This window comes from Balaenoptera acutorostrata, chromosome 7 (genome assembly GCF_949987535.1).
Source record: "Balaenoptera acutorostrata chromosome 7, mBalAcu1.1, whole genome shotgun sequence".
Classification (NCBI taxonomy): domain Eukaryota; kingdom Metazoa; phylum Chordata; class Mammalia; order Artiodactyla; family Balaenopteridae; genus Balaenoptera; species Balaenoptera acutorostrata.
The window spans coordinates 101,149,748-101,166,929 of NC_080070.1; the positions used below are offsets into that span (position 1 = coordinate 101,149,748).

The following is a 17,182-nucleotide window of genomic DNA, read 5'->3' on the forward strand; positions in this document are numbered from 1 at the left end:
ATTTCTTATAGGACACTGGATGGGTATAATCCCATTGGGAAGAAACATGGTGATAAATATGCCTTAAAAGTTGTCATGCCTTTTAGCCCCCAAAATAACATTTGGGAATAATTCCACAGCATAAACTGAAATGTAGACAAATATTTATGCATGAAGATGTTTATTGCAAGGTTGTTTTAACAGAAGCCAGCTTCGTGTCTAGCATTAGGGGTGTGGTAAATTATAGCTTATGTAAATAATTAGCAATCCTTAAAACAATATTTACAAAATTTTTCCAATGGCATACAGAATTCTTCAGTGTTAAATGAAAAAGCAGGTTTTAAAATTGTGGATGCAGTATGAGCTCAGCTCAGAATAAAGACTGGAAAGGAATATGCAAAATATTAATAGTATTTGTTCCTGGAAGATTGAGTTATGGATAATTTATGAAAGTTACTCATAACTGCTTGATTAAATTGATCATTTCAAAGCAGACTTAGACTTTGTGTGTGTGTGTGTTCTTTCAGGTAATTTTTTGATCTTATGCATTTCTATAGCTTGGAAATGAAGGTGAAAGAGGTTAGCTATGTTTCTCTGAATTAAGAGAAAGGAAGCAGTTATCAGTGTCTTAGAGTGCAGCTTTATATTTTAGTAAATTCCTTATAAATTGCAATAGCAAACTGGCTTTGGGGGGTAGACTGCTTGCCCTGGGTGAGGTGAATTAATGGTTTTTTACACCACAGCACTGTTTTTGTTCACTAATTTTTAAAGATATATTTATTGTAGCATGTTTCTTGGTGAAGGAATCTTTAAAATGTCCATTTTTATTTTTATAGTATGTGCAGAAGCTTATAATCCTGATGAAGAAGAAGATGATGCTGAGTCCAGGGTATGTAATTTACTGAATGCGTTAATTTTAAATTATACTCCCGTATTGGATAAAGAAAATAATAACAGAAAAGATGTTAACAGGCATATAGGTTAACAGGAGGCATAATGGAATTATTTTGACTGTTTCTTTTCCTAGTCTTATCTCTCATAGTTTACTTCTTCTTCATGTTCTGTATAATTACTTCGATCCAAAGCGTCTCTCTCTTTGGATAAGAGGAAAGATGAACATAAAAACTCACTGAAGTTGTGATTTTATTTCTCTTGCAAAAATATAGTCTGTGATGAAAAATGTTTTTAGCTATCTTTCCCAAAGTGATAATGTTATTTTTCTTAGACAAGCAAGTATTTCTAGGCAAGAAAAACGCTGGGAAAATCCTTGTGCTCCTACTGTTTTATCACAACAGAAGCTTACTCTGAAACAACAACAAAAAATCACAGTAAAATTACATCTAAAATGTCAGTACAGCAGTTATTGTGTTTTAAAATCTATGAGTCTGATAGTTTGCTCAGAAGCTGATTTCTTGGAGGTCTTAATGTTTTTGCAAGACTTTGTCCAGTTTGGTTTGAAACAGTTTTTAAGCTGTGTCCTTTAGCTCCATTCTCCTATTATTTATTTAGTAGAAAGTAAACTCAATAGGAGATTACTGAGCCTGGAAATGGAAAGTAATCATGTACTTTTTTTTTTTTTTGAGTACATACTTTGCAAAAGTTTCTTTTCTTCTATTTGGCCTTAAATAAAAACAAAAATCTGTTTCTGTAGCTCTGAAAAATACTAAAGTAAGATTGAGTTTTAACATAGAAAAGCAGATACTGGATCCCTAAGTCATTACATCATTAAGCTCCCTGAAATGTAAATAAAATCCAGTGGTAGAAAGATCAGGAGCTTTAAATGACACAGAAGATTTTGGAGAAAATCCCATTTCACTCCTGTCCCCACGGGGATTCGCAGCACCAGACTTGCAGTGTTCATTTCTCAGTACCATAACTTATGTATTTTGATCAGGTCCATAAATTCCAGTCTGAAAATTATGTTGCCTTAGGATCAAGGTATCGTCTCTAATGTGTAATGTGCTGTTACCCCTCCATGTAGTCTGAAAAACCCTCCCCTCTCCTACACTTTATTTATGTATCTCGCAGAAACACTAGTGGGTGACTTTGAAGACAGCGTTCTTTGTGTATAAATGTATATGATAAAACTTGGTAATTGAGATGTTCGATGAGCTGGTTTACCTTAGTAAAAATCTAAATAGAAAAGAACATTTAAAAATACATTTTGAAAACAATATACAGTATCTCATAGACTCGAAAACTGTTAGCTACCATTTGGTCCACGTGATTGGTAAAGTGGTTTGGCTGGATCACTCCAACTAATTTCTAACAGTCCTGCTGGGGAGGCTATACCAGTTAAACTTCAGTTGGCTGTGGGAAAGAAACAATCACACTGAGATAAAATACAAAAGAAAACATTGGGGAATTATTGGACATATGCTTGGAAATCTTGTAGAATTCCTGAAAGTGTTAAAGAAAACCCTAGGCTGTGGCTAGCAGGCAGGAGCCAGCCCCCTCTGGGGTCCTTCCACAGCATTCGTGCAGCACCTAAGAGTATCGACATTGAAAGGGAGTCAGCTGCCCGTTACTCTTATTGTGTCTCTCTCAGTTCAAAATCCCAGCTTCCCCATGGAGAGTTTCTCACAGGCCTGACTTTGGCTGGGGGACCCCACTTATAAATGAGGGCATCCTGCAAGCCCACTCTTGGGCATATACCCAGAGAAAACTCTTAATTCAGAAAGGCATATGCACCCTTATGTTCATAGCAACACTATTTATGACAGCCAAGACATGGAAGCCACCTAAATGTCCACTGACAGAGGAATGGATAAAGAAGATGTGGTACATATATACAAGGGAATATTACTCAGCCGTAAAAAAGAATGAAATAATGGCATTTGCAGCAACATGGATGGACCTAGAGATTATTCTATTAAGTGAAGTAAGTCAGACAGAGAAAGACAAGTATCATATGATACCACTTATATGTGGAATCTAAAAAAATGATGTAAATGAATTTATTTACAGAACAGAAATAGACTCACAGACATAGAAACAAACTTAGGGTTACCAAACGGGAAGAACAGGGGGTGGGGTGGAGATAAATTAGGAGTTTGGGATTAGCATATACACACTACTATCTATATATAAAATAGATAACCAACAAGAACCTACTGTATAGCACAGGGAACTATATTCATATCCTGTAATAACCTATAATGGAAAAGAATCTGAAAAAGGATATGTATATGTATATATATGTATATATAACTGAATCGCTTTGCTATATACCCGAAACTAACATAACATTGTAAATTAACCATACTTAAATTTTTTTTAATGCTTAAATTTTTAAAAAATGTTTAAAAAGTAAATAAATGAGGGCAGTTCCTAGAGAAGGAGGCATCTTTGTGGGTTGGGCATTCACCCCGAGTTGTCCCTGTAACACCCTTCAACATTACTTTAATTTTTTATATTAATTTATTAATGATATATTAATCATTATAATGAAGTGTCATGGGTTATCCATTAGGTTGACTCTTCTCTACTAAAAACTAATTTTTTTTACATATTAAAATATTTTAAAATAAAATATTAAACATTTTAATAAATATTAAATATTAAAATATTTTAATATTAGAATACTAAAATATTTTAATATTTTTCATCTTAGATACTATAAGGCACTTGCACCATAGCCCTTGGAAATGATTATTACAGATTTCAAAATTTAATTGACTCTAAACCGATACTGGAAAATGTCTGTGAGGAAAACATGAAGTGTATTTCGATAAACTAACATTTCATTTGGACATTTTGTGTTATTTCAGAGACTCTATTTATATTATCAAATCCCAAAATCTCAGAGTAGTATAAATAGATATTTATTCTTTGATATGTATTCAAAGAAAATTCAAACACTTAAGACTGATTTTGGAAAACAACAAATTAGATTTTGGTTGGAATACCTTTAACAAATGAAAATGTAAGGGTTATATACATGTAGCATGTAGAAACTGGCAGAGAAGGGCTGGTAAATTTAAGAATGGAGCATTTCTTTCTTCTGTTATTCCATGAAGTGTTTTGGGAGTGCCTTCTGCATATCTGGCCGGGCGCTGGGTATACAGTGGTGAGCACGACGGAGAAGTTCTTGCCATCTTGGAGCTTAGAGTCTAATAGCAGAAGCCGACCACAAGCTAGTAGATTAACAGTCACAAAATATGAAGTGCTAAAAGGACAGTGTAACAGGGTGTAGGAATTAAAACCAAACCAAACCCCCCAGATCAACAGCGTCCCTGATGAAATGGAATAGTTGGAGAAGGGCTCCTTGAAGTGAGACCAGAGGATGCACGTGGAGAGTGTCTTGCCAAAAGCCCAGGAGTGCATTTTGGGTTGACCCAAGCCCATCAGAGTGGGAGGAGTCGGAGGCTCTGAATAAAGGCAGGTGTGGCTGAGGCTGGTTGGCTGAGGTGAGGGTGGAGAAGGAGTGGGGATTAATTCTCTGTGAATGTGATGGACTCCATTGAGGTTTTAATCTGGAGAATGCGGTGCTCTGATTTAAAGTTTTAAAAGATTACTTTCAGCTCTGTGTGGAGAATAGATTGGACAGGTATGAAAATATCTTGTACAGACTTCCCTTGCTTCGCAAAATAGATGCACGGTGTTTCCTTTAAAGAAAACATGTAATTCAGTGTTACTTACTGTTTTTCTAATTTATTTTTGATTGAAAGACAACAGAGATTATGGCAGGAGTTGACAGACTTTTCCTGTAAAGCTTTTTTTGGGGGGAATTTTACTATTTTCAGTGAATAAATACTTTAGGCTCTGGGGGCCGTGCTGTTTCTGTCACAACTATTCAGCTCTGCTGTTATAGCAGGAAAACAGCCATAGATAACACATAAATGAATGGCTGTGGCTGTGACCCATGAAAACTTTATTTCTGGACATTTGAATTTGAATTTCATATAATTTTCATGTGTCAGGAAACATTCTTTTGATTTTTTCCCCCCAATCATTAAAAAATGTAAAATCATTCTTAGCATAGGGGTCATGCAAAAAGAAATTTGGCCTTCGGGCCATGGTCTGCTGACCCTGGTTTCTAGTATGAACTCTGTGGCCAGCCTACAGCTGGGGTGAATCCCAGCTCTACAGCTTCTGAACTGTGTGACATGGAAGAAGTTACCTGGGCCAGTTAATTTTCTTACTTTTTTTCTCTTGAGAGATCACTCAGTATTTGTCTTTCTCTGTCTGACTCATTTCACTTAGCATTCATCTGCTTCATGGGATCTCTTACTAGGATAAAGCTAGTAATAAAGCCCTTTAAAAATTTTTAAAGCCCTTAAAACAGTGCTTGGCACATAGTAAGTGCTACATCAATATTTGTTTAACCAATAAGATTTTTATCCTGAAATCAGAAATAAATTTTAATAAAAAACAAAGTGGCCTCTAGTATAATAAAAATCACATTTGGGCACATTGCCGAGGCCTTAGTTATCCAGATGCAGATCTCATATGTCGGATCACACCAAATCCAACAGAAGGAAATGAGTCTCTAGAAGTAGCAGAGCGTCTTCTGAGCAGTTGGTACAGGGCAGGGGAGCCAGAGCTTCAAAGATTCACCCGATTTCTGACTGTTTGCTTTCCAGGGTGCAGAGCAGGATTTTCATGGCCGGGGGTGGAGGCTATGATAGATAACGGACTCTGGGCACTGAGGAGTGATGGCAGGGAGAGGGAAGAAAGGAAAAAGGGAAACAAAGAGGAGAGCAGTAGGCAGTAGTAAGGGTGGCAGGATGGAGAAACAAGATTTGGAAATATGAATTCATAAGAAGAGAAGTAGCTGGAGAGAGAAAGAAGAGGAAAAAGGTGGGTTTTAAAAAAATTTTTATTGACGTATAGTTGATTTACAACGTTTCAGGTGTACAGCAAAGTGATTCAATTATATATATATATATAACTTTTTCAGATTCTTCTCCATTATATATATGTATATATTTTTTACATCTTTATTGGAGTATAATTGCTTTACAATGTTGTGTTAGTTTCTGTGGTATAACAAAGTGTATCAGCTATACGTATACATATATCCCCATATCCCCTCCCTCTTGCGCCTCCCTCCCACCCTCCCTATCGCACCCCTCTAGGTGGTCACAAAGCAAAAGGTGGGGTTTTGTGTGAGGTGTTCATACCAAGTGAATGGGTCAGGAGAGAAAGACTTAAACTGATGACAAGGGTAAAGCAGGTACAAGCTGGTGTTAAAAATGATTTAAAAAGACAGTTTAAGTGATACAAACATTATTTAACACTGCACGAAGTGGGCAGTCTCCATTCCCAAGGGTCCAGAGAGCTGCAAAATGGGGTGGAGGGGAGGAAGCTTTTATAGGATAAAGAGTAAGGAACAAGGAAGAGAAAAACAGAAAATAAATAAGGAGCAAGGAAGTAAGCGTAGAGCCCAGATTTGGCTTGGCTTTTGGGGATTGGCTGACTGGATATTCTGTGTTTCTGGCAAAGCGGGGCACCTATAGGGACACGAGAGTTATCTAAGCTTTGGTGTGCTGACGTGGCACCCCGGGCAGAGGTCGCTCCATCTCGGGCCTAGGAAGTCATTTCAACATCAGCGACACTTTATCCCCAACCTGTTCTCTCTGAGGATAGAGCTTCTCAGCAGGCAAACGTTTATGACTGCTTCAGTTCGAAGTTCCGGATGGCTTTTGTGAAGTGAGAAATAACTTTCTGTTTTATTGTGTTAGCCTTCCTTATTTGAAGTAGGCACGTGTGAATTTTGGTTGGCATGATTTAGTTCATATCCAAATTTTTAAAGTTTTTTGTATAGCAGTGAGTTCTTAGGCAGGAGGATCTGCTTTTTCTGGGTCCACGTGCCATCGTAGAATCTAGGTTGAGGTGAATATTGATTAGATAGGAAACAAAAGTTTGCATATCCCTTACCCTTGGAGGAAAAAACTGCAGCAACGTCCTCTCTCACTGGCTAATAGTATGTAGCAGTATACCGTGTATACTGCTCTTGTGTGTGTGTATAGTCTATAAGCAGTACACACATAAATAGTACACATATACTGTACATTCCCTCAGTTTTTCTTGGGCCTCTGATTTTTAGCCATCTGAGATGGGTTTGAAATGCCGATTTTAATTTCCCGTCGTGAGTTGTGATGTGTTCACGGGCACAAAGCTCACCGCTGCCCGATCCTGGTTGCTGTGACGGTGGGGCTCCTGCTCAGCCTCCTCTCTTGCAGTCACTCTGTGTGTGAATGTTAGAATAGCAAAAGGTGGTGTATGGGTCTCCGGGAGACCAACTCAATGTCTTCTGCTTTTAGGACCATCTCTTGCCTCGCAGACTCATTTTATAGTTACACAGTACCCGCGTTCACAGAAGAATGGGCCTTTTGGGGCCAAGTCGGTGAGCCTTCTGCTGGTCAGAAGGGACTCAGGAGAGTGGGCCGCACTTGCAGAAGGCGTTCTGTTGGCCTTTACCCTCGGGAATGAAAGTTTCTGAGCAAACAGTACACTGGTTTTCTTTGAACTCGTTCTCAGATGAGCACACCAAGACTGTTGGATTCATTCTCCCTCAGATCCATAGTCTCCTTGGTGGGACAGTGCGTGATTGCTTGCTCCCTGTGGAAAATCACTCTCCATGGGCGTAGTTATTATATGTACATTGTGCATAAAAATGTATTTAACGTCTAATGCAATAGACAGGTAAGAATTTACTTGCTTCTAGAGGCTTTATCAAGTTTTGAAGGAAAGAGCTACATCCTGAAAGAGTATTAAATTCAGTGGTAAAGAGTATGAAACAGTATTAAAGAGTATTAAGCAGAATAAAGGCAGTCTGTAGATTTTCAACATAGCTGTTACAACATGTTGTCCTTTTGTATGTTCCTGCTGACTGGAGCCTTGGTGTCTTTAGTGATTAGCCAATGCAGACCCTTACAGAATGAACTTGCTAACCTGGGGGAAACACTCCTTTGAAAAAACTTGCAAGTACTGTATTGATGAATGTACACCACCTCCCTGAGACAAACTGTATTACTTTCCCCTATTTAGCAGGCTGGTAGTTAATGTCTAGTCAACTAAAGTGAACCTCAGCACTAACCGTTCTTCCTTCTAATATCCTGCTAGGAAATTTTATCCCTTATGAATAAGGTGAGCAGACTAATTGTTAATTTGGTGTCCTTTTAGATTATACATCCAAAAACTGATGATCAAAGAAATCGATTGCAAGAAGCTTGCAAAGACATCCTGCTGTTTAAGAACCTGGATCCGGTAAGATAAAATCTCAATAGTAGCAACGGTTTTTTTTTCAGTGTTCGTGTGGAGAACTGTGCAGGATCTTGGACTTCACCCTCTTTACAAGCTAACATCACCCAGGGCGATGTAAAGGCCCCACTGCAGATGTCTGCATACGCAGTGGGTTGTGTTCTAGGAGCTGGGGAGGTCGCTGCTGTCATAGCGAGGAGTGAGCGCCTGTTTGTCAGCGGAAGGCTTCTCATCCCTCAAGGTTACTTGCTGCAAACACAGCCCTGAGAAGTGGCCCAGGTGAAGAGAGGTTAAGACTTTGCATTCTTCGCCCACTCAACAGGAACATGTAGGGATGTACAGGGCCCATGGGGGAATGTCTCTTTCACCAGTCAGTAATAGTCATTATTTTAATGTATGACTTTCATATTATACATATTTTTAAAGTAAAGTTTTACTTGGCTTTAAAGGTAGAGGGTTTTTTTTTCTTCGTAAAGATTTTGTAATCTCTAGTCTTTGGTTTGGGGTGTATTTCTGGAGTGACCGTACTGTTCAGACTTTGCCCTTCACCCTGACCTAAATGCTCTGCTTCCTTCATCACGGATTATGCTTATTCACTGCTATATGGTCATTGGGGAAAGAGCCCCTGCTGCCATGTTCCCCATGTGAAACCTGAGTCAACTTTGGTAACTTACCTCGATTCTTTTTTCAGTCAAACTCAACATCTTAATAGTTTTCGGATTGATGCCCTAGAGAAGAACGCATTAATCAAGACCCACTCTTTTAAGATGAGGTCTTTTTAAAAAGGCCATTTTTTATAAAGAGGAAAGTACTGCTTTATACAATGTCTTCTATGCTGGGTCATCTTATACCCTGAAATTATTTTTAAAAGCTCTTTGGTTTCTAATACCATTTATGTTAATGTTATATCCTCCAGGATCACAGATTATATTGTGTGACTGTGGAGATTTTATTTTAGGGCCACATAATACAAGTTTTGTCCACTTTGATCCACGTCCTCTACTTACCACCAAGTCTGCAAAACTAGGAGCTCTAAAGAAAGGGTTGCTGGTAGTTTTCTCTAACAATGGAAGAATAAGAAATGGGATTAAGATAGAAAATTTAGGAATTTCGTTTATGAATGGAAAATCTTCCTGGTAGTATTAAATAGTAGAATAAGTGACTAAAAGGAACTTGTTAAATTTTGATGGGCTTCCAAGTAATCTCAGATTTCATTTATCTAGAATGATAATGATTCTGTGAAATAAAGGACATGAAACTATGACCTCTAATGATCTCCCACCAGAATGAGACCAAATAATTATTAGTGGAAAGATACAACTTTATGTGTGTGTATAAGATGATAATTTTGCTATTGGAACTAAACTAAGTATTTAATTCTTTTACTTCAGATACACACAGAAGACAGCTATGAAATTAATCCTTAGTTTTATCCTTAGGGGTAAGCTTCAGCCAAGAAGGTTCTCTATTTTCAGGCCAGAGCTTTGTGTGGGAGAATTTCAGGGTCACCAAAAACAGTACTTCTCAAGCTTTAATATGCCTGTATATCATCAGAGGATCTTGTTAAAAATGCAGATTCTGGTTGAGTAGATCAGTAGTGGAGCCTGAGAGTCTGCATTTCTCACAAGGTCCCAGGTGATGGCAACGCTGTCAGCCCACAACCATCCTCTGAGTAGGAAGGACCAGAGCCCAATGTGAAAACGTTCGAGGTCAGTATTTTGGTACTACCATATGTTATTTTGTTTGCGTGCTTCTCTATTCAGTTCAACTGGTATTTTAATGCTTCAGCAGTGACCGAACAGTGATACTGTGTAGTCAAACAGTAAGTGATGAACAGGCATGAGTGAAATCACTGCCAGTTATAATTTCCTGGCATGCTGCCTATTCTATTCCATCCTCTAAATTAAATTGATTTTTCTTGCCATTTCAACTTTAACTCTTTTAAAGCATTGTGAAAATTTTGGTTGCATTTAAAATAATTTAAAAAAAAAACTTTTCCTGGTATATTCTGGCAGGGAGCATCTTAAATTAAAATGGTTATTTTTATAAACATAGGCATTTTTTTAGCCTTTTTTTAGATTTCGCTGCTCTGACGAAGGTCTTCAATATATATATTTTAAAGGTCACAGTTCATAGGGACAAAAAAGAAAAAGCCCATTGATGAATTACCAAGTTCATAAGTTATCATTATTGAATGTTTTATAGGGAGGAAGTAAATATATTTACCTAGTTGTTTCCAAAAGATCTTTTTTTGAATTCGAGCTCATACCATCTTGATTTATTTCCCTACTATCTTAAATCCTTCTAAGAATGATACAGAATATAAATAAGTAACAATTAATTCTTCTCAGCAAATAACCACCTGGAATAAGAAATTTATCCCCAAACATAGCAGATTGAAGATTTTAAGTTAAATTCGTATTTTAAGCAGCTTTCTAGTATTTTATCGTATACAATTTTTGTCATAACCCAAATGCATTTAAATTGAATTATATATTCCACTTATATAATCTGCCTATCATATAGCAGCTCCTTTCAGGTCAATTCCTTGACCACCCACTATGTTCCAGGGCCTGTATGAAGCGTTAGGATGCCACAAAAATACTTAGACATGGTTCTTGTGCTCTTGGAACTTATCATTTAGTGAGGGATTCAAATACACATACAAAGCAATTTGGTAAAACATGATAAATGCTGTAATACGGTCAGGGCGCTATGAGAGGATGAGGGTCTCTCAGCCCCACGTGAGGATCCAGGAAGCTGGAGAGGCCACCTGAGATGAGCCTCAGAAAACGAGTCGGGAATCGCCAGCCGAACGAAAAGCAGAGAGTGCGTTAACGCTGGAGTCTGAAGTGGAAGACATCCTGTGGTGGGGCTCAGACGTGTGTACCATGTCGGGAAGGAGCAGCGTGGCATGCCGCACCGTAGCAGCGGACACACACTATAGACAGTAGCATTTTAAGCAGAGGAAGTAAGTCAGGTGTGTCTGAGGTCACTGTGGTGGCAGGGTAGTGGGTGGAGTTAGAGGCGAGAGACAATAGGTCAGGAACAAAGGAAAGGAGCTCAGTGAGGAAACCGCACCGCGATCCATGCCAGGAAATGGATCCAGGAAAGAGCCATGCTGTGGTCCAGGGAAAAGAAACACGCCCAACTAAGGAGGAGGGGGGAAGGGATGGTTTCATAAAATACTCAGGACGAGCAGAAGTTGGTACCTGCTGACTGAATGAATCGGGACCCGACAGAAATAGTCTCGGATGACCCCCAGAGTCTGGCTGCAGAGGTGGTACCTTTTCCTGAAATGGAAAAACTTGGAAGGAGGAAGGGGAAGCAGTAATTACTAACCAGCAAGAAGAACAGTCTTGGCTTTGCATCCACTATCTCACTTGACTTTCCTAAAGGCGTTGTTTAGCTTGAAAATCTAGCATCTCCTAGACCTCAGAACATTTTTCCTTGGAGTTCTGTATATTCATACATTGAGCACAGCATTTATAATTATTAACCTCTTTGAAGATGTTCTTTTCATGAATATTTTAATGCTCGACTCAGTAGGCCATTTTTCTTCTGAAATATTTCTAATTTTAGGCAAACTGAAATAATCTTCTTATGCTATGTGATAGGCTCTTTCATTAATGGAGAGTAAACTGTTATTTTTTAAGGGAGTCAAAGCCCTTTTACTGAGCTCAGTCTCTAATTTACATTCTGTAGGCGAATAAGATGTGGATTTCCTACAGTAGCTGTCAGTCACCGAGATAAGCCTCTGCATATTAAATATTTCCTATGTTCTTTTCACTCTGTGCATAATTATGGGGAAATTACATTTTGATTGACTAGAACAGACACTTGTCACATAGAGAAGTTCTAAAAGAAATAGTTGTTCTGTATTTTATCAGGGATTACTTTTTCATATATCCATGTACAAATTCTTAAGCTTGATAACGTTTTGAAATGCAGCTAATTCCAAAATAACAAAAAAAAATTTGCTATAGCACTATATTTCATCTTTTTCTCCATTTGACATTCAAGGCTAGAGCTAGCTAATCAATAAAGCTGATAGTCCCCCCCCGTCTGCTCTAAATGAGTTGAAATATAAATAATAAGAAAAATAAAATATTAGTAAACTATTTAATCAAACTTCATAATTTTGATAGGTGACCGTATGTCACCTGGGTTGATGAACTCCCAATTAGCACCACATCGAGAAGGCACTGTCTTACTGCCCCCCATTGGCTTCATCTTCAGCCCTGGCTGCTTGCTGTTTCACACATAGGTGCTAGAGCTCACACGGGGACCCAGGGAGGGGATGAAAGCCATGTCCTGCAAACCAATCACCCTCTTTCTTCTCAAAGTTTTCCTTACCCACATAAAGATGTAATGTTATGTTCTCTGTTTAAATGGAGAGTTTGGTTTTTTAATTAATTAAAAAATTTAAATCAGTATGCATATAGAATTTACAAAAATTCAAAAGGAACAAAAGAGTAGTCAGTGAAGGGAGATCTCCCTTCCATCCCTGTCTCCCAGCAATCCAGTTTCTCAGGAGCCAAGTTCTTTTAGCACTATCATGCATATTTTTCTAGGGTTACTCTATGTATATACAAGTATATTCTTTTTAAAATTTTGGTGGCAGCAAACTCTACACGTAGAGTTCTTGCCCAGTTCTTTTTTTTTTTCCTAACTCTTTATCTATATTTATAGAGTTTTCATATTCTTTCTTAATATTATTTTTATCAGTATTTATTTTTATAAAAGTTTAAATTGGTAGCATTTATGTATTATAAAGCTAAACCATGAAAACACATTGTGTTTTGCTGTTGTCTAATGTATTAACATTGTATATACAAGAAGAGGCACCCCAAATAATACTGAAAAAGAAGAACAAAGTTGAAGGACTCACACGTGCCAATGTCAAAACTTTTACCTCAAAGCTGCAGTAATCAAAACAGTGTGTTACTGGCATAGGGATAGACATACAGAACAATGGAATAGCGTTGAGAGTCGAGAAACAAACCCATATATCTATGGCCATTTGATTTCAACAAAAATGCCAAGATCATTCACTGGGAAAAGAATAGTCTTTTCAATAAATGGTGCTGGGACAACTGGGTATCCACACACAAAAGAACAAGGTTGGACTCCTACTTCACACCATGTACAAGAATTAACTCAAAATGGATCAAAGACCTAAATGTAAGCTGTAAAACTATAAAACTCTTAGAAGAGCTTTATAGAAGGGCCTCGTATTCAGAATATAGAAAGAACACTTAGAACTCAACCACAGAAGGACAGACAACCCAACTGTAAAATGTGCAGAGTTCTTGAATAATAGACATTTCTCCAGAGAAGATATACAGATAACCAATAAGCACATGAAAAGATTCTCAGCATAATTAGTCACTAGGGAAATACAAGTCGAAACCACAATGAAATACCACTTCACCCCCACTAGGATGGGTATCATTTTGTTAAAAAGGAAAATAACAGGTGTTGGCAAGGATGTGGAGAAATCGGAACCTGGTACATTGCTGGTGGTAAAGTAAAATGGTCCAGGCACTGTGGAAAACAGCTTGGCCGTTTCTAAAAAAGTTAAACATAGAATTACCATATGACTCAGCAATTTCACTCCCATGTGTAGATCCAAAAGAATTGAAACAGGTGTGCCAATAAATACTTGTATATGAATGTTCATAGTCTCACTATTCACAATAGCCGAAAGGTGGAAGGAACCCAAGTGTCCATCGACAGGTGAGTGGGTAAGTAAATTGTGGTGTGTGTTCGTATATATATAGTGGAATATTATTCATCCATAAAAAGGAATGAAGTATGATATATGCTATAACATAGATGAACCTTGAAAACATTATAATGAGTGAAGTAAGCCAAACACAAAAGATCACATATTGTGTGATTCCATTATATGAAATATCCAGAATAGGTAAATCCATAGAGACAGAAAACATATTGGTGGCTGCCAGGGCCTCGTGGGAGGGGAGAATGGGGAATGACTGCTTAATGGGTGCACGGTTTCCTTTTGCGGAAATGTTTTGAAAGTAGGTACAGGTGGTGGTTGCACAACTTTGTGGCCACTGGTCCACTTTAAAATGGTTAACTTTATGTGACATGAAATTGTACTTCATAAAAAATGTATAATATAATCCATCCGAACATGCTGATTTACTTTAGTTTTAATATTTAATGGTTAGAACACCCTTTAAGGATGAGTTTGGGATTAACATATACACACTACTATATATAAAATAGATAATCAACAAGGACCTACTGTATAGCACAGGGAACTATATTCAGTAGCTTGTAATTACCTATAAGGGAAAAAAATCTGAAATGTATAACTGTATCAATTTGCTGTACACCTGAAACTAACACAACAGTGTAAGTCAGCTATACTTCAATTTTAAAAACTGGTTTAAAAAAATCAACTGTTTACAGAATCGATCACTGAAGCACCTCCTCAAAATCCCTGGCTTCCAGAAAACAGTTTGAAAACCACTGAGCCCTTTTGACAGCATGTGGAAGATGGGAGCCTGTCTTGACAGGAACAGGGAGCTCATCTCTTTGCCCTGTCACTGCTAGACAGCTGTCCTTCTTAGGTCTTTACATTGTTCCAAAACCTCCAGAAACTTCCACCCAGCAGTCCCAGTCCTGGCCTCTGGAATCACCGACATCATCATTGTGGCAGCAGATAGCATGTGTTCGCTGAAGTTCCTCCTACAGCAGGGTTTCAGATTTCCTGATTGCCCTTCTTTGAGTGTTCTCGCGCTTGTCAGCAACTCCAGTAAAAGATAGGGGGTCTTAAAATCCATACTTTTTTTTTTTTATAGCTGCATAGCTTTCCAATGCATGGATGTATCAAACTTATTTATCCAGAGCCCTGTAGATAAACTTGAGTTTTCAATTCTTTGCTATTACAATGCACATTTTGCAGTAAAAAATGCCCATGCACATGTCATTTGACAAATGTGTTACAGAATAACTTCCTAGACAAGGAAGAGTGAGGTGACGGGTAGCGCGTTTGAAATGATACCGACTGTTGACAGTGCGCCCTCTGAGACCCATTCCCATCAGCCGTCTGCGGGAGGAACCCTCCTTCCCACACCATCTTCACCAGTGTGTTAGTCTAACATTTTTATCTTTCTGAATCTGGCAGGTGAAAAAGGGTATCTCCTTTCAGTTTTGATTTGCATTCCTCTTTATTTTGAAAGAAGTTGAACATCCTTTTTGTGTTTTTAAGAGTTCCTTCCCCCTTTTCTGGAAGCTTTGCAGGTCAGGTCTGTATCTTTGATGTTCTAAAACCACACTGTCGTGTGGGTGTGGAGGTTCTGGTCCTTGATTGTGCCGGGCCCTTGAGTGAGCCCTTTCAGTCTGAAAACTTACATCCTGTGGTTCTGGAAAATTCATCCCATATTTCTTTGATTATTTTCTCCCCTTTGTTATCTCTAATATCTCTTTGTCTGGAACTCCTGTCTTTTCATCTGTCGACTTTCTTTGAAGTTTTTATTTTAATTTACCTTCTTAGTTCTTTTACAAGAAAATTCTGTAATGGGAGGTACACATTATGCATTTGTCAAAACGCACCAAGTGTACAGCACCGCACCAAAGGTGAACCCAGATGTCAGCTGCGGACTTTGTGTGATAATGATGGCAGTGTAGGTTCATCACTTGTAATAAATGTACCTTCTGGTGGGGATGTTGACAGTAGAGGAGAGGCTGGGGGGAGGCAGGGGGTTTATGAGAACTCTTTATGCTTTTCGCTCCATTTTGCTGTGAAGCTAAAACTTCCCGTGGTGGGGCTCAGACGTGTGTACCATGTCAGGAAGGAGCAACGTGGCATGCCGCACCGTAGCAGCGGACACACACTATAGACAGTAGCATTTTAAGCCGAGGAAGTAACAGTCAGGTGTGTCTGAGGTCACTGTGGTGGCAGGGTAGGGGGTGGAGCAGCTAAAACTGCTCTCAAAAATAAAATATTTAAAAGGAAGAAAAAATTTTGGTAATCATGTTTTCAGTTTTCAAATTTTGGTAATCATGTTTTCAGTTTTCAACTTACCCATTTTTCTGTGATTGGCCCTTTTTCTAAACATCCTGTTTTTCATCTCATGGATATAACATTGTCTTGAACATCTCTGGGTATACAAAGTAGAACTTTCTGAAAGCTCGTCACTGTTCTTGAATTTTCTAGCTCATTTGGTGTTATACTGCTGTTTATCTTAGTCTTGTAGGCTACCAGAGGGGCCACGGAAAGCTGATGTGGAGCCCTGAATAAGTATGGCAGGGCTGTCCACCAGTGTCCTGCTGGTTGAGTGACAGGGGGCCAGCTGTTAACATGGGGGAACCCCTCATCCCAGCAAGTGAAGGTCCTTGTGCCAGGGCACCGGTCTTCACAGTAGCTGTTCTAGTTCTCATTTATTTAGTTTCTCCCAAGAACCTGACTCTGATCTTTTGTCTGGGAAGAATTGGGGTTAATATTTGGTTGCCAGGTGTTCTGTGTTCAGGGTTGAGGCATTTGGAAGGAAGGTATCAACCGATCGTGGAGGATTTTGAATCGGTCTACCTGTTTCAGCTGTGTCTCAGTCCCGTTCTGACCGGACCGGGTGTTTCCCAGTCCGGAGCCTTTGGAGCTCTGATAGGTGGTCAGCCCCTCCACACTGCAGCCCCACCTGCCCTTCTCTGGGCTGCATGCTTTCTCTGCCCCCAGTTAACTTCCCTTTGCTCTAGAAATCTCTCTGCCAGTTTCCCCTTCCCATTCTCATGGTTGTGGAGTCGTACCTTGATAGTTTCTATGAAATGTTAATGGCGTCTCAAAAAGAAGAGAATCACACGACGTGGTCTGTTCATGCTCTGATCCAGAATATTTTGTTTCTTCAACTTGTGTTTTCCACTTGCATCTTTTTCCCCCTCTAATCTGTCTTCAGCTCCTTAATTTGTTTATAATAGTAATTGATTTTGGCCTGGGAGTGACTTGAAGCCTTCTTATGACTTCTGA

At 38.7% G+C, this 17,182-nt stretch overlaps 1 protein-coding gene across 1 annotated transcript in view; it reads left to right on the forward strand.

Annotated features, from left to right (window-relative positions):
- Window positions 1-17,182, forward strand: part of PRKAR2B (protein kinase cAMP-dependent type II regulatory subunit beta) — a 108,530-nt gene that overhangs the window by 68,296 nt on the left and 23,052 nt on the right. The window contains exons 3-4 of the mRNA XM_057550507.1: window positions 816-868; window positions 8,110-8,193. Coding sequence (XP_057406490.1) covers window positions 816-868; window positions 8,110-8,193 — 137 coding nt within the window. The remainder of the gene's footprint in view (window positions 1-815; window positions 869-8,109; window positions 8,194-17,182) is intronic.